This window comes from Quercus suber, unplaced genomic scaffold, assembly GCF_002906115.3.
Source record: "Quercus suber isolate HL8 unplaced genomic scaffold, Cork oak 2.0 scaffold_664, whole genome shotgun sequence".
NCBI lineage: Eukaryota > Viridiplantae > Streptophyta > Magnoliopsida > Fagales > Fagaceae > Quercus > Quercus suber.
Genome location: NW_027070105.1, coordinates 315,194 through 339,403, shown reverse-complemented (window position 1 = coordinate 339,403; position 24,210 = coordinate 315,194). Strand labels below are relative to the sequence as shown.

Genomic DNA, 24,210 nt, shown 5'->3' with positions numbered 1-24,210 from the left:
CTTATCCAACGGTACCAATATATCCGACACGTTTTTGACAGTTAAAGTTGACGGCGGATATGATTACCACGTCAGATACACATGGTGTACATTAGTACACAACTTATCATTATTCTCCGTAGAGTTATCGATCATAACACGGAATTAAGAAGGAAAAAAAAAAAATCTAAACGTTAATTTTTATTGACCGTACACGTGTTTTTTAGGGTTGAAATGATCACAGAGAGTGTGTGGTACTGTTTGTGGTTTGAATGATTGCCCGAGTACGCTAATGAATAGTGCTGATCTGTGTCCACGTACTCAGCTTTTGACGTTTCTCTGCTACACACCTACACCCGAAGAATCTTTCACGCGCCTCAAAAGTTAAAACGCGTGGTTTTTTAAATTTATTTCCCACTTGGCACTTTCACAGTGGATTGTTTTTACTTGTTGTGTTTAGCTTTCCAATGAATTAAGTTTTTTTTTTTGAGAAAGTCCAATGAATTAAGTTGAATGAGTATAATATGATTTTCGTGGCAGCTAAGATTGTATAAATTTTTTACTATCTTAAGATAAATAAAATCATAAATTTTGAAACGTAAGAACACGAGGCAGGCAATGACAAATATCTTGCAATTAAGAAACTGATTGAGTGAAGCTACATGCATCTCGTGAATGGTGCTCAAATCTTACGTAATGTACAATCATCTAATCTATCACGTTTAAACAAATCAATATCCATATAACTAATCAACAATTCATTCACTGCACAAAAATCTTTTATTTGTTATAAATACTTATTATAATAATTTGTATTAATAAATATTTATTATAATATTAGTATATATACTTGTTATGATAATTATTATTAGTTGTTTATTTTTATTGTATTTGTATATGAAACTATAAATAAAATATGATATAGTAATTTTTAGTTATTTTTGTGAAGAAGTTTCATAAGCTCAGTACATACCAAGTCCGATTTATGCTTAGGCCTTATACATTTATTTTTATTTTATTCCTTTTTGCTTGGCCCAAGCTTACTTGGGATTTAAGATAGTGTGGTTTGGATGGTGAGTATAGACTTTTTACATGAGCTCAAAACATAGGTATTGCTATACAGGCTTGGGATGCTTGCATGATCAAGTACACATGGAGAAGGTCATGTCACATGTGTCTAAAGTTTTCACCCAAATTGAGTCATGTAACTTATGTGACTGAAACCTTTAGTTGAACCATTTTTAGTCCCAAAGAACAAGTTGACTTCTTGACTGATTTTGGTTGCATGCTACCACTTAAGGTGACTTCCCAATAGGCTAAATTGGCTAGGGAAGAGCAATCAATCACATTTGGTAAAGCTTTTTTCTAATTTATGCAAAAAGCAACTCATTATTTTACCCAAACAATCGAAAATATGAAGTTTTCTACTTGTTTAAGAACATGGGGGGTTAATAGCTTCACTTCTTCTACATATACTAATCATTAAGAGCTCTCAAACTTGATATAAAAGTCCTCCCATAAGATTTAAACCATTGTTATTAATTCCGTTCCGTTCCGGCCGGAACGGACGGAATTTTTCGTTCCGGTATGCAAAACGGTACTGGAATGACCTGCGTTCCACCTCGGCTCAAATTTCGGGCCGTTTCGGGTCATTCCGGCCATTCCGGCCGATTCCGGTCAATTCCGGCCGAAATGGGAATTTCGGCCGGTACAAGATTTTTCCTGTTATATAAAAAAAATAATAATAAAAAATCCAGAAACTTCAAAACGACGCCGTTTTGGACAGAACTTAAAAACCTAATCTTATGGTCTACTCTTCGGGTCTTCATTTGTTGTTCATCACTTCTCTGATTCTTTTCTTTCACTCTCAACTCTCAAGTCTCAAGCTCTCTCTCACTCACTGCCTATAATAATTTGTATTAATAAATATTTATTATAATATTAGTATATATACTTGTTATGATAATTATTATTAGTTGTTTATTTTTATTGTATTTGTATATGAAACTATAAATAAAATATGATATAGTAATTTTTAGTTATTTTTGTGAAGAAGTTTCATAAGCTCAGTACATACCAAGTCCGATTTATGCTTAGGCCTTATACATTTATTTTTATTTTATTCCTTTTTGCTTGGCCCAAGCTTACTTGGGATTTAAGATAGTGTGGTTTGGATGGTGAGTATAGACTTTTTACATGAGCTCAAAACATAGGTATTGCTATACAGGCTTGGGATGCTTGCATGATCAAGTACACATGGAGAAGGTCATGTCACATGTGTCTAAAGTTTTCACCCAAATTGAGTCATGTAACTTATGTGACTGAAACCTTTAGTTGAACCATTTTTAGTCCCAAAGAACAAGTTGACTTCTTGACTGATTTTGGTTGCATGCTACCACTTAAGGTGACTTCCCAATAGGCTAAATTGGCTAGGGAAGAGCAATCAATCACATTTGGTAAAGCTTTTTTCTAATTTATGCAAAAAGCAACTCATTATTTTACCCAAACAATCGAAAATATGAAGTTTTCTACTTGTTTAAGAACATGGGGGGTTAATAGCTTCACTTCTTCTACATATACTAATCATTAAGAGCTCTCAAACTTGATATAAAAGTCCTCCATAAGATTTAAACCATTGTTATTAATTCCGTTCCGTTCCGGCCGGAACGGACGGAATTTTTCGTTCCGGTATGCAAAACGGTACTGGAATGACCTGCGTTCCACCTCGGCTCAAATTTCGGGCCGTTTCGGGTCATTCCGGCCATTCCGGCCGATTCCGGTCAATTCCGGCCGAAATGGGAATTTCGGCCGGTACAAGATTTTGCCTGTTATATNGGCCGGTACAAGATTTTTCCTGTTATAAAAAAAAAAAAAAAAAAAAAAAAAAATTCCAGAAACTTCAAAACGACGCCGTTTTGGACAGAACTTAAAAACCTAATCTTATGGTCTACTCTTCGGGTCTTCATTTGTTGTTCATCACTTCTCTGATTCTTTTCTTTCACTCTCAACTCTCAAGTCTCAAGCTCTCTCTCACTCACTGCCGTCACTGCTCACTGCTCACTGTGCAGTGCGCTCTCAGCTTCGATCTATCACTGCTGTGCTTTCTGCTCCTTCACTCTTCACTCTTTCTCTACTTCGGCCAAAGCAGGTATTCTTTCTCTACTCTCACTCTCTCAGATTTTTTAAGATTTTTTTTCTTGTGATTTGTTAACTGTTAAGAATCTTAAGATTAAGTGTTAGGAGCTGAAGATATGTGTGATTATGTGTTAATTTTCTCTCGGATTGTCATAATTTTTTTTTTCTTATGATTTTTTTTGTGGTTAAGATTTAAGAACTTAGTGTTTTTGGTTTTAACTCTGTTGAGTGGATTTATGACAATGAAATGTTGGGTAAGAAACCCAGAAATTTTCGGATTGTCATAGTTTACTATTCAATGAAATGTTGTGTTTTACTAAAACACAACATTTCATTGAACAGTAAACTATGACAATCCGAAAATTTCTGGGTTTTTTTCTTATGATTTCTAAGTTTTGTGGTTAAGATTAAGACGTTAGAGTTAAGAATTTAAGATATGTGATTTGTTTGTTCATCCATTTCATGCAAATTAAATTAAATTTTAGCTACAGCATTTGATTGAATTTCATTTCATTTTCATTGAACAGTAAACTATGGTTGATCATCATTTTCATCATAGTTCAGCTGGTACTTCTTCTGCTTCTGTGGCCTCTGCCCCTGCAAGATCAGAGGATCCCGCATGGGCTCATGCCCGTGCAGTGCCTAATGCGAAAAATAATACTATCTGTTTGCATTGTAATAAGTTGATTAAAGGGGGTGGTATTACTAGACTTAAGTATCATCTTGCTGGGATTAGGGGTCAAGTTGAACCATGTAAAGTTGTTTCATCTGATATTAGGTTTCAAATGAAACAAATGATTGAAGACTTGAAAAAATCTAAACAAACTAAAAAGAGGATTCAATCAGAAATTGGGAACCCATATGGTGATCCATTTGATGTTGATGATGATGAGGAGGAGGAGGATGAGGATGAGGTTAGGGTTGTTGAAAAGACTCAAAAGACTCCGCCTCAAACATTAGGTAAAAGAAAATCTAGGGGAAAGGATGTTGACACTGATATAGGTCAAATTAGAGCAAAGAAGAAAATTAAGAGTTATTTTGCTCCTAGAACAACCCCCGGTGCTCAACCCTCTATAAGAAGTGCTTTGGCTACAAAAGCAATGATTGATAATGCAAAAATGAGTGTGGCAAGATGGTGGTATCATTCTAATGTACCATTTTATGCATCTCAGTCACCCTATTATCAACCTATGGTAGATTCCATTGCTGCTATTGGGCCGGGATTTAAGGGGCCTTCTTTTTATGAGTTGAGGGGACCTCTTTTGAAAAATGCTGTGCATGAAGTTAATGATTTTTTGTTAGATATAAAAAATGATTGGAAAGTATATGGCTGTTCAGTAATGTCTGATGGGTGGACAAATCAAAAACAACAACCAATAATGAATTTTTTGGTGTATTGTCCAAGGGGTGCTATGTTCTTGAAATCTATTGACACTTCAGGCCTTACAAAAGATGCTGAAACGTTGTTTAACATATTTGATTCTGTTGTTCAAGAAATTGGTGTGGAATATATTGTGCAATTGATTACAGATAATGCTTCTGCCTATAAAAAAGCTAGAAAAAAATTACAGCAGAAGTATGGTACTTTATTTTGGTCTCCTTGTGCAGCTCATTGCATAGACTTGATGTTGGAGAATATTGCTAATCCTAGGTGGTTCCCTCTTGTTGATGAAGTAATTAAGAAGGCAAAAAAGATAACAAAGTTCATTTACAACCATGGAGTTGTTTTAGACATGATGAGGCAAGATTTTACAAATGGAAGGGAGTTATGTCGTCCTGCAGTTACAAGGTTTGCCACTAACTTCTTAAGTCTACAAAGCATACTAAGGTTCAAAAAAGAGCTTAGACAAATGTTCACTTGTGATAAATGGCTTTCATGCTCCCATGCTAAGACCGCCGTTGGGAAGGAGATAAGTAAAATTGTTTTGGAAGATAATTCATTTTGGTCTCAATGCAAGAACATAGTGAATGTTAGTGAGCCTTTAGTTAGAGTGCTTCGTCTTGTTGATGGGGATGAGAAACCTGCTATGGGGTACTTGTATGAAGCAATGGACAAAGCAAAAGAGGAAATAAAAAGAAGGTTGAAGAACAAAGTTTCTTTGTATGGAAATTATATTAGAGTTATTGATGCTAGATGGGACAAACAACTTCATAGTCCTTTGCATGCAGCAGGTTGCTTTCTTAACCCTGCAATTTACTTTAGGCCTTCATTTAAAAGGCAAAATGAAGTTCAAAGAGGGTTGCTAAGCACTCTAATGAGGTTGATTCCCGATCCTGACATTCAAGACAAAATAAGTTCACAACTTGATGAGTACAAAAAGTCAATTGGTGACTTTGGCACATCACTAGCAATCCGCCAACGAGAGAGACTAAATCCAGGTAAACATTAATAATTTAATAGTATTTCCTTTCAATATGTCTATTTATCTTTTATAGTTGTTATTGTAAGATTACATGGGCAATGCTTATTTTACATTCTTATTTGTTATGGTAGTTTCATGGTGGGAGCAATTTGGACTTGGAGCTCCAGATTTACAATCATTTGCCATTCGTGTGCTAAGTCAATGTTGTAGTGCAACTGGTTGTGAAAGAAATTGGAGCACATTTGAATATGTTCACTCAAAGAAGAGAAATAGATTAGAACATAAACGAGTAAATGATTTGGTCTTTGTCCATTATAATTTGAGGCTTCGAGAAAGGTAAATTTATCATCGTTACTCATATGTAAATGAAATGTAGTTTCAAATAATTATAATTTATAAAATGTTACTAATGTTTAATATTCTCATTGGTAGGAACATTCAAAGGAATAAGTATGCATTGGATCCTATAAGCTTGGATAACATTGACTTGATGGGAGATTGGGTGGCTGAAGAACCTGCACTTCTTAATCCAGATGACATAAATTGGGATTGTCTTAATGAACCAGTAGGCATGGTAAATGTGGAAGAGGATGCTGAACTTGAAACTATTGATGTTGATGATGATGATGATGATGAGCATGGCTTGACAAATCTTGCAATGGGTGCTGGTAGTTCTTGTGGGAGTTCTTTTGATGATGAGTTTGATCCTTCTCTCATGGATGATGATGAGGAGGAGTAAATCTTATATTATTTGATATTTAGTTATTATTTTGTTAATTTTCTTATTGTGTAATGTTAAATTGATGTTTAAAACTTAAGAGTTAAGACTAAATGGTTTGTATTATTTGATATTTAGTATTGTCTTGTTAATCTTTTTATTGTATGATGTTAAATTGATGTTATATGATGTTTAAGACTTAAGAGTTAAGACTAAATGATTTGTATTATTTGATATTTAGTTATTTATTTATTAGAATTGACAATTTTATGTTCTACAAGAATATATATAAATTGTTTTTTAGGAACCCCGAAACACTCTGAAACGGTACGCCGAAATCGGCCGGTACCGAAATATTCCATTCCACTGGAGAAACCGAAACGGGCTCCGAAACGGTATTAATAACTTTGGTCATAAGTGCTCTACAAGGTTTGATTGGAGGTGAGAATTAGTTCCTCTGTCTCTAATTTAAAGATGAGATCAATGAACTCCGTAAATTCAAGCGTATGATCATGTGACATTGGGTCATGGGTAGTTCCATCAAATTGCTCATAATCAAAGCCTTCAACTCCATTGAGATGACACTCATCTTCAATAATCATGTTATCATCTTCAATAATCATATTATGTAATATTATCATCTTCAATATCTACACAACTTGTTGAAAAGCTTTTTTTTTTAAAAGAAGAAAAGGTCATATTTTAAAATACTTTTTAATTAAAATTTTAAATCAATGAATTTAAATTCTAAAATGGATGATAATTTTGGAAATTTGCCTTTAAGCTTTGGCAGGTTAGTTCGCAACATTTTTAACATCAATTTAATAGAGTTTGATCAAGTGGATGTGAATGAGAGAAAGTGTTTTTTCTTTTCAAATTTAGGGTGGAGTCTCATTTCTCAAAACCTCAAGAGAGAGAAGTGTACCTTTATATATATATATATATATATTTAAATTAGTTGGTAACCTGTGCAATGTATGAAAAATAAGGAAAAGTGACATAATACAATCTTATGAATTATGATAGTTATTAATAGATATTTATTATTAATGTGTTTGTATCAAGGTTGTTAGGATCTAGATTCTACGTAGAATCGTGAGAGGTAGATGGAACTGCAGATTGTAAAATCTTACCAATTTTCAAATTTAAAGCAAAAAATATATATTGGTAATGATTTTGTATGTTGAATAATCACATAAATTATGAATACATTCATACCCAAAAAAAAAAAAAAAAAAACCAAAGATTTTCATGAATATAATATAATTTGTGTGTCATATATCAATACTTCTATACTAACGAAACAAATATACTTAAGTTTTAACATAATGTATCCAAAAAGTTCAGTAAAATTTTAATTATCAACAAAATTCCAAAATATTTATCAAAAAATATGGACAAACAATGATTTTTTTTTTAGAGAGTTTCAACTTATAGTGTCCACTCCTAATGATAGCTCTTTATCATCAGACTAAGACACCAATCGGTTTTTGGTGTAGGCGAGGATTGAACCCTAGATCTTTTATTCAACCATCATAGACTTTACTAGTTGACTTATTGGAACCTACAGGACAAACGATGACTTTGTCGACAATGACTCATAGTCAACACAATGACAATGGGTTTCTAAGAGAACTACTACGATCTTCAAGCTTGATTCAACTAATAAGGGTTTGAGCTTTGAGGTTTATCATTTCTGAATTTTAGGAATATTTTAGGTTTCAAAATGTGATTTTTAAAAAAATATATATATATTTGTAGTTGATATAGGGGTAAATTTGGGGTTTCAAAATACTCTTTGGGCCGCTAGTAATCTATTGTGCTCAAGGGTTTATTTGGGCTTAAAGAAGCCCAAACCAAAATTTTGGTTTTCATAGGATCAGTAAGAATGATAGGATCCTATATGATCATACACCCCATAAGAACTTGTACTTGTGAAGTGATCATCATATCATGCCAAAAATATGCAATGGTAATTCTTTAAACATTGAATGCATTGCTACCCAATTCTTTATTAGACTACAAACATAATGGAATAATTAATTTTCACCTATCCAGAGACAACTTAAATACATTTAATGATATGATTAAGAATATATGTGATTATCTTCTCCAAAAAAAAAAGAAAAAAAAAGAAAAAGAAAAAAAGAATAGTTCCTTAATAATATTGATGTGGTGTGGGTTGCCAATAAAATAGTTAGGGATGGCAATTTTGCCCTACCCGCTTTGCCCTGCCCCTCCCCGCTTTGTCCCGTGCGGGTTTTCCTCGCCCCACAAAGGTGGTGGGGCGGATGGGGCGAGATTTTAGACCCGCACCCTGGGACGGGGCAGGGATGGGTTTACACTTTTTAGCCCCACCCCGCATTAATAAGAGTTAAATTGTAATTTTTTCATACCCTAAAACCCTATTATTTAAACAAAAATATCATCAGCTTATTTTATTCTACCTAACGTGGCTCTCTACCTCTTTTTTCTCTCTAGCAAAGTTGAAAATAAGGTACCAATTTTAATGTTTCCTTTTGTCTTCATTAGAAACAAATTTATATACTATTGAATTACTGATTTCATTCATGATTTATACGTCTTTCTCAACTTACTTTTCATCATGAATATAATTTTTTTTTAATGCGGTACAGGTCTGTGCCTGAGTTTGAGACTCTAAATATTTGTGTCAGTGTCATTATGTGTGTGTGGGCATTTGGCTGTTATAACTTATAAGGTATAGGTTTGAGACTTTTTCCCATTCTCTATGAAATAGTCACAAAATGGGAGGACTTGAGTGTGCTAGTTTTTAAACATACGTAGGAAAAAAAGACAACCAATACTTCTTATAGTTTTTCTTTGTTTGGAGATAATCTGTTACTTTACTTTATTTTATTTTATTTTTTGGAGGGCTGTTGTCTGCTAGTCTCCTCACTTTTTGTAAGTTTTTGGGCTTCAGTCCCTTTTTTCAATACAATTCTATCTTTGAAGTCAAAAAATAATAATGCACACTACTTAGTAATTTATAACATTTATTGGTTTCAAGTATATTTTTATTATTGAAACATGTCATTTTATTTGAAAAAATGGTAATAGTTGTAGGGAAAATTAATAAGAAATAAAGTTTTACGGGGTGGGGCGGGACTTCGCGAGGCCTTAATGGGCGGGGATAGGGCAAGAAATTTTCCCCGTCATACAGGGCGAGGCGGGGATGGGGCAAGAAAAATCCATGCGGGACGGGGGTGAAGACCCCATCCTTCAGCCCCGCCCCGCCCCATTGCCATCCCTAAAAATAGTGTTATGTTGTGTGAAAAGAGTCCTCAGCATCTATCAACCCTTGGTTCCCCAGTACAAAATCCAAAGCTCACTGATTCTTTGAAACACATAGGCATTGCATCTTGTAAGTGTTCACACAAGTTTAGCAACATGCACAAATATTACTAAAAGAACTTGGTTTAGGTCCAGTGCATCCAGTGCACTGGACCTAGTCAGATGGTGACACGTTTCCAAAAGTGGACACATGTCATCATCTCAACGGGTCTAGTACTATTGGACACTGGATCTAAGTTTGACCCTTACTAAAAATGTTGGTTTTGGGCCACTCTTGTTGAAATCATTGTCTAGATTTCCAAGGGATGGCTATAGGGCAAGTTTGGGTTGGGTAGATCTGAACTTGAAATTTGATAACGCATGGCCTGATCCCTTCATCTGAAATTCAAACCTATAGGTACCCAACCCCGAACCCAAACCCTATCTTTAATTTTTAGTTTTAGTGAAACTACCAGATCATATGTGCATCTCCAATAGTGTCAATATGCATAAATTGTTGCCTTATCATGCACCAAACCAGCTTGATTCAATCTACTCTTGAGGACAAGTGTGTTTCTAAAGAAGGGGAGTCCTAATGCTGCTCAATTAAGTGCCTATAAGTGTCTACCTAAGAGTAGCAAATTTTCCTAGCCTTGTCCAATTGTGTTAGTTTTGATAATTTGTGTTGGTTATGTGATATGTAAGCTGATATGATAAGCTAGGCTTTGTATTGTAACTGAATCTTGATTAAAACAGAAAGTTAGATAGAAGATAGGGTAGTTAGTGATAAGTGCATTAAATTCATAGTTAATTAGAGAATTAGCCAATCATGGCTGCTTTTGTAACTAGCTAACAACTCAAACAGCTTGCTTATGCACTATAAATAAGCAAAGTGCCATTGGGATGCATTAGTTGAATTTGTGAATGAATAAACCATGTTCGAGAGATGTTCATTCCAAGAGCGTGTTTCTTGAAGAGTTAGTTTAAAGATATTCGTTCCATTCCAAGAGTGTCTCTCTTGAAGAGTTAGCCTAATCTTTCACTCTTTAAGCAACTTAGCATTCCAAACATTAAACCAATCATCTAATTCCCCCCTCAAACAAGTGTTGAGAGGTCTAGTGATTATGAGGACAATAAAGACCACAAGGACAACATTGTGTACATTGGTGAGGGTGGCCACGACAAGAAATCCTTAAAACAATCCGCAGACTACACAATGGATTGGAGGATGCAAATTTGGCATGTGGATAATGGAATTGCCAAAATGGGGATATAATCCTTTCAGTCAAACTTTCCAGCAAAATGCCTCATGTTTGAAACTATTTAGGGATATGCTCTTGTTTTAAACGTGATTTTCTAAAAATCAAGTTTCAATGAAAAATTCAATTTTGTGAAAATCGAGTTATATGCAATCAAACTTAAATAAATTTATAAAAAATAAAAAAATAAAAAAAAAACTTGCATGGAACTCGAGTTCCATACAGGTTTTTTCAAGCAACTTGATTTTCTAAAAACCGAGTTTCAAAACAGGAGCATATCTCTAAATAGTTTCAGACAGTGAGCATTTTGCTAGAACGTTTGGCTGAAAGGGATAAAACCTAATTTTGGCCATAATGGAATTGTAGAAATATTTTGTCTAAAATATAGTATGGGTCTCTAAAGTCTAACTGAGCAATTTTAATCCCTAAAATTTCTACAATTCCATATATTATACATACATAAATCAAACTCAAAAGTTATAAGCAAATACAAAAAGCGCAATTAAGTACCATGAACTTAAAAGTTAAAACCTAAGTGAATACAGACATCTTGCTAATACTTATTGTACTTGTTAATTTTATGACAAAACAATCTTTAGGAATGTACTCTGCATCAGAGTAAAAGAAGATAATTTTTAAACCACAAGTAGGTACTTTTAAAATAGGCCTAATTACAGATGGGTAAAATGCAATTATATATATATATATATAACAATATAAAATACTCTATTTTTAAACAATATATATAGTAGACCATCAAGAATGATTCACTACTCTATAGACATGCTACAAATTCGTAGGCCATTAACTTGTAATTAAAAAAGACAAAACTTCAGACATGTTTGAATATATATACCTAAGAATAGGCTCAGGAATGACGTAACTATTCTTTTGTAATTATCATTTAGTTATTTGATTGTGTTTTCATTACAATGTATTCTTTAAAATGAGGAAAAGTTATCTATATTCATAATACCTATTTTTAAGAGCATTAGCATGCTTTTTAGTATTGGTGGTGCTAAAAATAGCAATATAGTTTTTTAGCACAACCAATACTAAAAAACATGCTGCAATAGTGGTGCCATAACTAAAATTTTTTAGCTTCTTACTACAGTGCACATCCATCTATAGCTGTGCATTGTAGCAAAAAAGCTAAAGCAAAAAACATTATTTTCTTACACTTCCACACTCTCTTTCTCCCTTACGCGCTCATCTTCTTTTGTTTTTTGTTTTTTTTTCCCCCCTCTTTCTCTCTTGCACGCTATTTTCTTCTTCTTCTTCTTCTTTGTTTTGTTTTGTTTTTTTCTTCTTTTTTTTTTTTTTTGGCCTCTTTCTCCATTGCACGCTATTTTTCAGCTAATGACTCTCAGCCCTCTTCAGTTTTTAGATTTGATATGTTGGGTTGTTTTATGGGTTTTGCAAATTGAAATTTTGTGAATTTTTTGATTTTTTTTTTTTTACAAATTTGTGTGTTAGTCAGATCGGAAGAAAAATAGAAGGCCAAACCCACTGCAATAGTGGTTGTGATGGTTATTTATTGTAGTAGATATATTGTTTAGATTGTGTTGTTTATATTATTTTATTGTGTTGAAAGCTAAAATAAAATCACTAATGTTGAGTGTTTTGTAAAGTAAGAAAGTAAAATAAGTAAAGTAACTTTTTGTGGTGCCAAATAACTAAATTTATAGATCCACCAATGTGGATGCCCTAAGTCATGTAATAACCCAAAAAAATAAAATTCCCCCAAAACTATGGTTGGCTATATATATATATATATATAAGCTTCAATATTTTTAAATAAAAGGTAATATTTATGATTATTGATTGTTATAATTTAATTATAAAAACACCATTGACAAGTATAAGCTTAATCAATCTATGATATGGTACTAAATTCATTAAATAATATTTTTTTTTTTAAAAAGGCAAAAACGCTTCTTGAACTTTGAATCAAAATGTGGGTTCCAATTACCTCAACAGATAAAGTCTCTAATGGTTGAATAAGAGATTTGGAGTTTAAACCACGCCTACACCAAAAAACAATTGGTGTCTTGGTCTAATAATACAGAGCGTTATCAGAAGCGGATATCATAGGTTGAAACCTTCTAAAAAAAAAAAAAACTTTGAATCAAAATGAAACGGACTCCCCGATCTTCTAATTTGAAATCAAGAATCCCTAAATTTTTGAGAAATAACCAAATTGATATTTTTGTATATGTCCTCCCTCTATTGAAGAAAACGCATAAGAAAGAAAAATATTTTAATTAAATTTTAATCGAAACATATATTTTTTTTTAAATAAAATATTCTAAAATGCAATTGGTAGCTCCTGGTGAAAGGTCACGTTTCTAGTGAGAACAAAGCAAGCATATGCCTTTCTTGAAAACGTGCAATTGGTAACTCCATTATATTTCTTCACAATTCAATATTTTCGAAATTACTCTTTTCTTTTCTTTTTTTTTTTTTTTTTTTTATATTCTACAATTGATATTTGATATTACCAAAATCAATTAACTGTTTAATTCTTTAAAATTTGGATGCATAGCTAGCTGAATTTTTTTTTTTTGGGATGGGGGGGGGGGATAGACAAACCCATCCAATATAAGGGATTAATTCCCTATGTTTTGCTTGTGGTCGTGTGGGGCACAAGGTGGAGAACTACCACTACAAGATCAGCTCGCTGGCGAAGGGTGGAGCAGAAGTTGAAGCGAGAATAAGCCAAGATGAAGGCAAACAAAAATTGTCAGAAGATGCAGAGGATGCCTTTGGACCTTGGGTCCTTGTTGCATGAAAAAGGCAATCTACCAGAAATACACCTAAAGGCAGAAGTCAATCTCCTCATTTAGGGGCTGATGACCAAAACCCAAGGCCTAACAGCATTCCTAACCCATTCAGGCATGCTCTGGATTCTAATAAAGCTGATGGGGTCAGCCAGGAAAGAGTGTGAAAGTCTTTTTTGAACCTGGTTATTGGTCCAAACTGGGGTAAGCATCTCGATGAGCCTGATACCTTGTATAAGCCCATACATGGGGGAAAAGTATTAGATGCTAAGCCCAATACATCAAGCAAAAGACCCATGAAAACAAAAAAGAAAACCAAAGAAGCAGTGGGTAGAAAAGAGAACACAAAAATATCGTCTTCAATTTAGAAAGAGATGGGTGTTACCCATTTTCACTCAATCAATGGCGGTAGGCAAAAGGATGAGTTCTATGGGCTCATCGGATGTTTTGGTGACAGAATTTTGAGAATTCAAAGCTGGGGGGTTCATGTGCTCCCACTGTGAATCAGATCGGTGCAAGTGCACATGGGGAGGAGTAGAGTTTTGAAATGGGTAAAGGTCGAATAGAGCTAAAGGTAGCTGAGCTTATGGGAGTAGCCGGCGGTGAGGACAGGATGGAAAGCATCCCGAGGTCTATTTCAGCAATATCGCCCTTGATGGAGATTGCAAATCAGGAAAATCTAAGTCCCTCAAAGCACGTCGCTGCACGTTTCTTGTCTTGTTCCCTGAAGCGAATGGATCCGGCACTCCGATCAGGGCAAAGGGCTAAGGATGAGATAAATGAAGGAGTGGTAGGCAAGCTTCATTTGTGATCAGTTGGAGGTCCCCGCTTTGCTTATTGAGGACATGTAATATGAGGAAGGAGGCGAGGTTCCAAACTCCTCCTAAGACTCTGGTTTGCTTTTTCTTGATTTGTTAATATGAATTTAATTATCTAGAACTGTAGGAGTACTCTTAACCCCACCTTCTGTAATAATGTTATTGATTTGGCTCATATTCACAATCCTGCTATTTTGATCCTAACTAAGACTAAAGCTTGTGGTGAAAGGGCAAAAAGGATTGCTAACAGGTTGCCTTTTGATAGGGCAATTTTTGCTAATGCTATTGGTTTATCTGGTGGTTTGTGGTTGCTTTGGGATAGCTCTTGGGTGAGTGTAACAGAGCTTGCAACGACGGAACAAGAAATCCATGCATTGGTCACTTCAATTTATTCCAGTACTCCGTGGTTGTTGTCCATAGTTTACGTCAGTTTGAGATTTGCAGAGAGGCGCCTTCTTTGGGATAATTTGAAGACTGTTTCTGATCTCCACTCCTTTCCCTAGGTGATGGCAGGGTACTTCAATGAGGTTCTAGTGGGGGAAGATAAATACGAAGGCAGAGCTGTGAACATTAGTAGAGCTTTACATTTCCAAGATTGTCTTGACTCCTGTAGGATGATTGACATAGGATTTTCTAGGACCTGATTCACGCGGTCAAATCAACGTCCTTTAACTCATCTCATTCAAGAAAGAATTGATAGGGTATTTGTCAACACGGAATGAAATGATTTATTTCCTAAAGCATCTGTTCAATACCTTGAAAGGCTGGACTCTAACCACTGCCTTGTGTTGTTGTGTTTGAATAGGAGTTAAAATGTCAAATTTTTGCGGCCCTTTCGTTTCCAACCAATGTGGCTGACTCATCCGGACTTCTCGAGGGTCGTGAGAGAGGCCTGGGCCAGCACAACTAGGCTTTTTGTAGCAATTTCAACTTTTGTGGATAAAGCAAGGAGATGGAATAAAAAAAAATTTGGAAATTTGTTTCATCATAAGAAAAGAGTTCTTGCCAAACTGGGAGGTATCTAAGCAGCCATGTCGATCAATCCTAATAATTTTCTAATGGATTTGGAGAGAGATTTGAGAGCTGAATACCACGAAATTGCCAAGTTGGAAGAGGAGTTTTAGGCCATGAAATCCCGGATAACTTGGTTGGTGGAAAGGGATAGGAATACTAGTTTTTATCACACCTTGGCATTGGTTCGTAGAAGGAGAAACCGTATTTCGTACATGAAAAATAGTGTTGGTAATTGGATTCAAGGGGAAAGAGAAATAGCTGACTATATTAGAAAAGGGTACTCGGATCTTTTTACTTCTACTTCTAGCCACTACTATGCTTTCAAGTTTGCTTGGAATCCACCATTTTGGAACAATTGTCTTAATGAGGTTGAGGCAGAGAACCTTATCCGACCAGTATCCAATGATGATATTATTGCTGGTTTGTGGTCTCCTAAGGCTTTCAAAGCTCCCAGTCCCAATGGCCTTCATGTAGGGTTTTTTCATCGCTTTTGGTTATTGGTGGGTGATACTATGCGAAAGGAAGTGAAGGGTATATTTGCGTCGGGGAGGATTCCAGATTACCTCAATCAAACTATCATCACTCTTATTCCTAAATGTCAAAATCCCGAAACCTTCAACCATTACCGTCCTATTAGTTTATGTAATACGGTTCATAAGATAGTCATTAAGATCATTGTGGCTAGACTAAAGCCATGGCTTCCTAGACTTATTTCTTCGCTTCAAACAACTTTTGTGCTGGGTCGAAGAGGGGTTGATAATGCCATTATCGTGTAGGAGATTATTCACTCCATGTCTAGGAAGAGGGGTAGAGGTGGAAGCATGGCAATCAAAATTGACTTGGAAAAAGCCTATGACCAGCTTGAATGGAGCTTCATCAAAGACACTCTCACTCTTTTCAAGGTCCCTAACCAGCTAATCACTTTAATTATGAGCTGTGTCTCCTCTTCATCTATTTCCATTTTGTTTAATGGAGGTGCCTTAAAGCCTTTCCTTCCATCAAGGGGTATTAGACAAGACGATCATCTCTCTCCTTATCTTTTCATATTGTGTATGGAAGTTTTGAGAGCTTTCATTGCTTATAAGTGTAATTCCAAGCATTGGAATCCTATCAAGGCTTCTCAAAGCGGCTCGGCCTTCTCACATTTATTTTTCGCGGATGATTTGGTTCTCTTCACAAGGGTTGACCGGAAGAATTGTGTGGCAATTAGGGAGGTGTTGGAGTCCTTTTGTAGTATTTCAGGCCAAAAGGTGAGTCATGAGAAATCCCAAGTCTTCTTCTCCCTCAATGTGTCTGCTGAAGTTATAGCTAAGTTGAGTGACATTTTGGGCTTTCGCTCTACTTCTTCGTTAGGGAAATACCTGGGGTTTCCTATTAAACACTCGATTGTTCCTCAAGACATCGAGTTTATTATTGAAAGGGTACAAAGCAAACTAGCCGGGTGGAAAGCTAATCTGCTCTCATTTGCCGGTAGGCTTGTTTTAACCCAAGCTATGACCACCACAATCCCCAACTATGCCATGCAATGTGTTGCTCTTCCCACAAAGATTCTGAATAGCATTGATAGACTTAGTCGCAATTTTCTTTGGGGTTCGTCAGAGAGTAAGAAGAGGCTCCATTTGATGAGTTGGAAGAAAATTGCAAAGCCTAAGAAAGATGGGGGTCTGGGTATCCAAGCTGCCAAAGCTAAGAATGTTACCAATCTAGCCAAGTTAAATTGGAGACTTCATACTAAGCCCCTTTCTCTTTGGGCTAGATTCCTCTCCCAAAAGTACTACTCCCCGAGAAGGCCATCCAATACCCGATCATTCAAGTCTTGTTCAACTACTTGGTCAGCTATCCAAAAGGGTGAACCAATCTTTAGAAAAGAAGCGAAATGGGTAGTTGGCAAGGACATCAAGCTATCTGCCTGGTTTGATAAATGGTTAGATAGAGGTCCACTGCGGAGTTTAATTGCAGGACCCCTTAATAGGGGGGAAGAGCAAATTACCTTAAAAGATGTGATTGGGTTCTCGGATTGGACTTGGAGTGGATGCTCGTTCTCCTTCCCTGACAAACTAATCTCAGAAATTAAGGCTACCCTCATTTCCTTTTATGCTCGTAATGCGGACCACATCACTTGGTCTTCTTCTCCGAGTGGTGTTTTTGAATTGAAAGAAGCTTATAAACTTGCAAGTTTGGACAAGGAAGGACACTACACAGGTTGCTTTGATGGGGATTGGATTTGGAAGGCATCCACCATCCCGAAAATAAAGTGTTTTGTGTGGCAGTGCTTACACAAGAGCATTCCGGTCAACACTGTTCTTGCAGCAAGGGGTATGGAAGTTTCATCGATGTGCCAGCTATGTAGGGAAAGTTCAGAGTCCATTTTACATGTCCTTAGAGACTGCCATGTTGCTCACAATCTTTGGACCTCTTTATCTCCTCCAATGGCTGAGTCTATTTTCTGTGGTTTAAAATCCTCGGAATGGCTTAGACAAAATTGCTGCATCTCTAAAACTTCCCCTATTTTGGATATCAGATGGGGAATCATATTTTCTTTTGGCATATGGACTTTATGGTTGAATAGGAATGGTGTGGTGTTGAGACATGAGAATGGACAGCGAAATCTGAAGTCTGATGTACTTGCTAAAGCAATGGAATTTGCCTATATTGGCCGTGCAAATCGAACCTCAACTCGAAGGCAGATTGCAATCAGTTGGCGATTCCCTCCTCTTACCTAGTTCAAGCTTAACTCAAATGGCTCTTCGCTTGGTAATTCGGGGAAAGCAGGTGGTGGAGGTCTTATCCAAAATGATAAGGGAGAGTGGCTAAAAGGTTATGCTAGGAATGTGGGGTTTTCAACTAGCGTGTTTGCGGAACTTTGGGCTTTACACGATGGGCTCAGATTATGCATAGCTCTCAAGCTTCCTGCTATGATCATTGAATTGGATGCCAAGCTTATTGTTGATCCTCTGCAAAAATCAAATGGCCACCGAAACTGCATTGATGCTCTTGTGAGTGATTGTAAAACTGAGTTAGGAAATATTCCTAGAGTCCAAATTAATCATTTTTATCGCGAGGTGAATAAATGTGCTGATGCGCTTGCTAGAAGGGGAGCTATGCTCTCCCAAGACTTTGTAATTTTCTTAGACCCCCCGGCAGAAGTTTCCTTGCTTTTAAGTCTTAATTCTGTCAGGGTGGCCTATGACCGTGTTATTTCTGTTTAATGTTTAATGAAATTTCCTTTCTACCAAAAAAAAAATGGCAGAAAGGAAAAGAAAAGAAGGAAAAGGGAGATATTTTCATTGTCTGGTTTCATCGGTGGAAAGGAAATTTAAAAGAATTGAAGGGAAAATGTCTTTTATGGGCCCACAAAAACTTTTCTGTCCAAATTGACTGAAAGAGAGAAAAAGCCTAATAAGACAAATTGTTGGTAGGCCAATTTCAAAATAACATGGGCTAAATTTTCATATCTATACTACTATTTAATGAGCTTCCCCTATTTAGATTCCTCATTTTTTTAGTTCAAAAATGTCCCTACACCCTTAGAGCATCCACAAGAGTGGAGTTAAAAATTTAGCTATTTGGCGCTACAAAAATTACTTTATCTATTTTATCTACTCACTTTATGAAACATGTTGTAGCAATAGATCTATTTTAGCTTTCAACACAATAAAATAATATAAATATCATAATAAAATAATATATCTATTACAATAAAATAATATATCCACTACAATAAACAACAATCACAATCACCCGCAACTGCTGCCACTACCGCTACCGCCACCAACTCTTCCACCAACACCGCCACCACAATCGCTACCGTTGCCACTATCGCCACCACTACCGCCACCGACTTATCTCTGACCGCCACCGCCACATGATAGCAAATAATCCTCTAGTGTTAATAAGTGATTTTTTTAACCCCAAATTATACTTATACTTTTTTTTTACTAAAATAATTTCTCAATCATCATTATAGCAAATAATCATCTAGTGTAACAACAATATTTTTTTTAACCCCAAATTATATATATAAAAATTTATCTTTTGACTAAAAAAAATTTCTCAATCGTTATGATAGCCTTTTATCGTCTAGTATAACACATTATTAAAAAAAAAAAAAAAAAAAAAAAAAAAAAAAAAAAAAACCAAATTATATATATACAAATTATTGGTTGATTTTTCTCCTCTCTCTCTCATTATTTCATTTCAGTCTCTCTCTCTCTTCCTTCTCTCTTTTGTTCTACTCTCTCCCTTTCAAGCCCAAAACCCATGGTGGAACACCATCACCAAGCCACCATGGCCAGACCACTGTCATAGGCCACTACAACCCACCATCATCACAGGCCATTGCAACCCACCACCATCACAGGCCACACAACCCACTTGACTAAGCCAAACTCCGTTTTCTCTTCGTGGGTGGTTTTGTCATTGGTCTCTCAAGTCCGGCTCTCTCCTCTAGCTCATGCGTCTCTCAAGTCCACTTAATCCGGTTATGGTTCATAGGTTGTGACTCTCTCAGTGATGGATTTTGGCCGTGGGTTTGTGGTGATGTTTTGGCCGTGGATTTTGCCGATGTTTACTTCTTTTTTTCTTTTTGTTTTTTCCTAGTATGGTGGGTTTAATGAGTGTGGGTATGGTTGGGTTTGTGACTAATATGGTGGTGGTGGTGGGTTTGATGAGTGTGGGTATGGTTGGATTTGTAACTAATGTGGTGGTGGTGGTGGTGGTGGTGGGGTTGCCGTGGTCGGAGTTGAGTCTGTGGCGGCGTGGGTCAGGGGGGTGGCAACTTGAGAGGTCTAAAAGTTGAGAGAAAGAGTTGAGAGATTGTGAGAGTTCTTAGAAGAAAGAAAAAAAAAAAAAAAAAAAAAAGGAAAAAATAATATTTTAATCCGGCTGGAGAATAATTTTTTTTTTTTAGCTCCTAGCTACAGTGCACAGCCATACATAGCTGTACATTGTAGCAATGAAATTAAAAATTTTACCTTTAACTCCACTGCTGTAGTATGAGTTTTGTGTTTTGGTGAAGATAAAACACAATGAAGTTAAAAATTTACTTGCTGTGCATTGTAGCAATAACCCATACATAGTATGGGTTTTTGTAGCAATGAAGTTAAAAATTTTACCTTTAGCTCCACCTTTAGCTTCACTGTTGTGAGTGTTTTTATATTTAAGTAGAGATAAAATTAAAAAACAATTTGGTAAAAATGCAAATCCAACTCCCACTAAAACATTGTCTAAAAAATAGGACCACTCTCCTGTTAATTTTCAAATTGCTTTCTCTACTTATAAATTAGATTCTCAAAATAAAAATTATATATATATATATATATAATAACACTTTTTTTTTGCTAAAAAAGAAAGGCTTACGTAACGCGAAACGCATATAATGAGGTTAGTATACCTTTAAGTGGCTTCAAACCAAAAATTTTAAACATGTCAAATATAAAAGAGTATAAATATAATAATATACGTGCCAAAAAGTTTAAACTTTAAACCAAATAAAGGAAATGTTTCTATATTCTTCTTTCTCCTTTCTTTCTTATATCCAAACACAACTAAAGAATGGTTTTCTTTGCCCTTCTTATCTTTTCCATTCTCTTCCCGCGCCTCAACTTCCAAACAAAGTGTTAAAGTTTTTTATAGAACAGTGTGATTTAAAATCGACATATACTTGAATTATTGGAGAAATTGATTCATGCATATCAATGGTGATATCACATATCAATCAAATCAAAGTCAGGCCCACACACTTATATTAGCAAAACATTCCCTCGGCATTGAAGATTTCTCTGTATGGATCAAAGAAACCCCTTGCTTTATTGAGCAAGCTCTTATCCATGATGTAACAATTGCTTTCAAGTAGTTATAAAATTTTGCAGTTTACCATCCAAAAAAAAAAAAAAAGGCCAGGTCCTTAGGAGTTAGGACCTATATCCATTTGATTGATTGCAATTTCAGTTTCTAGTGAGATGTGCATCGTATTTGTAGGTTTGCAATTGCAACTTGCAAACACGACCAATCTAACTTGCGGTTTAATTTGGAATGGTCTAGAGAGTAGAGACTAGTCTAATGTCTCATACTCTTCAGTCCTCAACCTGTGTGTTACTGTGCATTGCAAACATGAATCACAAGCTTAGCCATAGATCCAAGATATAGAAAATTAACGTCTAAGGACTTCACCAAATTTGCCAATTCGACTTTTTAATCTTTCGCTAATATTTGGTGCTTAAATTGGACCATTTAACCTTTCATTTTCTTTAATCAGTGAAGCTTCTATCCAATACATTTGTGTATTGAATATACATTTATATCGTATCTTATTTATTGTACAAATACACAAAACAAAAATTGTGCTTCCTAACAATTAGCAACTATCCAATCCAAAAACTTAACAAAAATAATAAAAAAACAGTCACAATAATGATAGTATATTAGTATTAAAAAAAAAAAAACTATTTTACCACTAAAAAACCATGTGTTATTAGAGAAGTTAAAGCTAATTTTTTTTGCAATTACAGTAAACTAATATAAATACCAATTAACTGTAGCAAGTTGTGGGGGGAAAAGCCCAAAGCTACTCAATGGGCTCGGAACCCACTGATTAAGGGCCATGGTGTTTCCGAGAATTAATAGATGGTTGAGGCGGTCCATCTAAAGCAGGAAGCCCAGAAGCAGAAGGGAAGTGTCGTCCGAGGAGGCCACCATTTGTCCGAGGATGTCTTTCTCCTCGGCTATGATGAGCTTTGATCAAACGAATGTGTGAAAAGTCCGACTAACCTCCCCAACGATCCCAACGGTGATGATGGACTCTGGGTGAAATGGTCAAAACTAAAAAATATCTGAAGGAAAGGCTGGTACCACCGCATTTAATGCGCAGCAACAGCTTTTCTGGCCGCATTTATATGGAGAATACCCCTGAACAGTACAACTTCAGCTACCGCCACTCACAAAGAACTAAAGTAGACACACGACATGACATGCACTCGAGTGGATGCGTGGATGAAAAACAAGTGGACGATGGAGATTATAGGAAGGGATGCTATATAAAGAAAAAGGGTCCCTGATAATAAGGGGGGGGAGGAGAAAAAAGAAACAGAAAGAGAGAGAAAAGCTTTACTGTAGCTCTGAACGTTGTAATCGCTGTTCATTCAATAAAACACCTCTTCGGACATTCATTCATGGAGTTATCCGAGCTTTAGTTCACACTATCATCACTGCACGTAACTCAGCCAACTGTTCTGTGCTTCATATCCAGCCCAGCTCTTTCAATCCACTCTCTACAAATTTATTGTTCTCGGTTCGTTGGGCCTTTAACCCATCTCTTTTGGGCTTAGGCGACAAAAACTGACCCTACACAAGTTAATAAGAATAAAATGCAATATTTTATTAAGATTATCTCTCTTCTTTCAATTAAAAAACTCAAATTCTCTCTCTTCCTTATTATTTTAATAAGTTGTTTATATTATTTTAAAGGAAGTGGTAAAAAAATGGAATATTTGATGTTGGTTTATTATAAAGTGAGATAGTAAAAATAGATAAAGTATTTTTTTGAGGTGCTAAAAGCTAAAGTTTTTAACATTAGTATTGTGAATGATCTAACTTCAAAAAAATTAAAAATTCTAGCTAGCCTAGTATTAAAAAAAAAAACATTATTTTGTTTTTTGTTTTTTGTTTTTGTCTTTGTTGGTAGATGGTTGCATCTTAATGCATTAAGAAACAATAATTTTGTATATCTATAATTTGTTGATACCATATGGATACCTATTTAGAGTTTTTTTTTCCCCTTGTACTCTGCCCCTTCTTACTTAAAATCATAATTTCGTCCTTGTCCTAACCAATCAACATTCACAATCAACTTAAAATCCATGAGGTTTGGGCTGTTTCAAAGTTACACCTGCTACCTCCGGATGTTCATATCAATTCTTTCCAGGACCTTTTATGGCTAGAAATGATAACTAATGCAACTGGGGAGGAAAAGTGTTCATGACTGGTGATGATTGCTTGGGCATTGTGGTGTAATAGAAATGAAATTTACCATGGAGGAGAAGGCAAAACTGGTCCGGCTGTGGCTCTTTGGGCAACAAGCTACCTTCAGGAGTACTGGTTTGCTGTTGAGACACATGATGCTGTTGTTTCAAACGTGGCCCTACATTTAGCTGAAAGACTAGAAGGGGCTCTGCATTCGGCTTAGGTTCCTCCTCCATCGAGTTCATGTAAAATTAAAGTGGATGGTGCTCTCTTTCCTGCTAAGAAGTTGGTTGGCATTGGTCTAGTTATAAGAGACGTGCGAGGCAGATTGTTGGCTGCATTATGCAGAAAAATTAGAGCCTCATTGGGAGTGCTTGAAGTTGAAGCCAAAGCCTATGAAGCTGGTGTGTTGTTGGCAAGACATTTGGGGTTGCAGGTTGCCGGTTGGGGTGTTGGAAGGAGATTCTTTAACTATCTCTAATGCTCTCAAGCGGGTTACAGAGCCCCCTATCTCGATTGCTGCTATTTTGGAAGGGATTCATGTTTTAGGCTCAAAAATTGGTGTTGTTCACTATACTCATGTGCAAAGGACTAGCAATCAACCAGCCCATATTCTAGCTAGACAAGCTCAAATCCTTGTTAATGATGTAATTTGGATTGAAGGGACTCCTTACTGTATTCGGCAAGCTCTTATTCAGGATGTATTTGGATCTTGATGTTGTTTTAATAATATTTCAGTTTGTTTATATATATATATATATATAAAACTTAAAATCCATGAAATCTTTCATGAAATTAAAAAACCATATTTTGACGGGTCATACGGCTGAGACAAGAAACAATATTAAGAATTTAATGTTCAAGATAAATTATGATACTGATATTGATTGCTCA

At 35.7% G+C, this 24,210-nt stretch overlaps 1 protein-coding gene across 1 annotated transcript; it reads left to right on the top strand.

Annotated features, from left to right (window-relative positions):
* Nucleotides 1-2,941: 2,941 nt before the first annotated feature.
* Nucleotides 2,942-6,452, top strand: LOC111995588 (uncharacterized). The gene is made up of 4 exons (XM_065765917.1): nt 2,942-3,127; nt 4,766-5,493; nt 5,609-5,813; nt 5,910-6,452. The coding sequence occupies exons 2-4, from the start codon at nt 4,848-4,850 to the stop codon at nt 6,214-6,216; spliced, it is 1,158 nt and encodes a 385-aa protein (XP_065621989.1). The 5' UTR covers nt 2,942-3,127; nt 4,766-4,847; the 3' UTR covers nt 6,217-6,452.
* The last annotated feature ends 17,758 nt before the right edge of the window (nt 6,453-24,210 follow it).

Excerpts from the sequence above, each read along its gene's own strand:
- LOC111995588 (XM_065765917.1), top strand. The coding sequence starts at position 4,848 with ATGATGAGGCAAGATTTTACAAATGGAAGGGAGTTATGTCGTCCTGCA. Across the intron at positions 5,494-5,608 it reads ACGAGAGAGACTAAATCCAG|TTTCATGGTGGGAGCAATTT; the intron begins GTAAACATTAAT and ends TTGTTATGGTAG. Across the intron at positions 5,814-5,909 it reads AATTTGAGGCTTCGAGAAAG|GAACATTCAAAGGAATAAGT; the intron begins GTAAATTTATCA and ends TCTCATTGGTAG.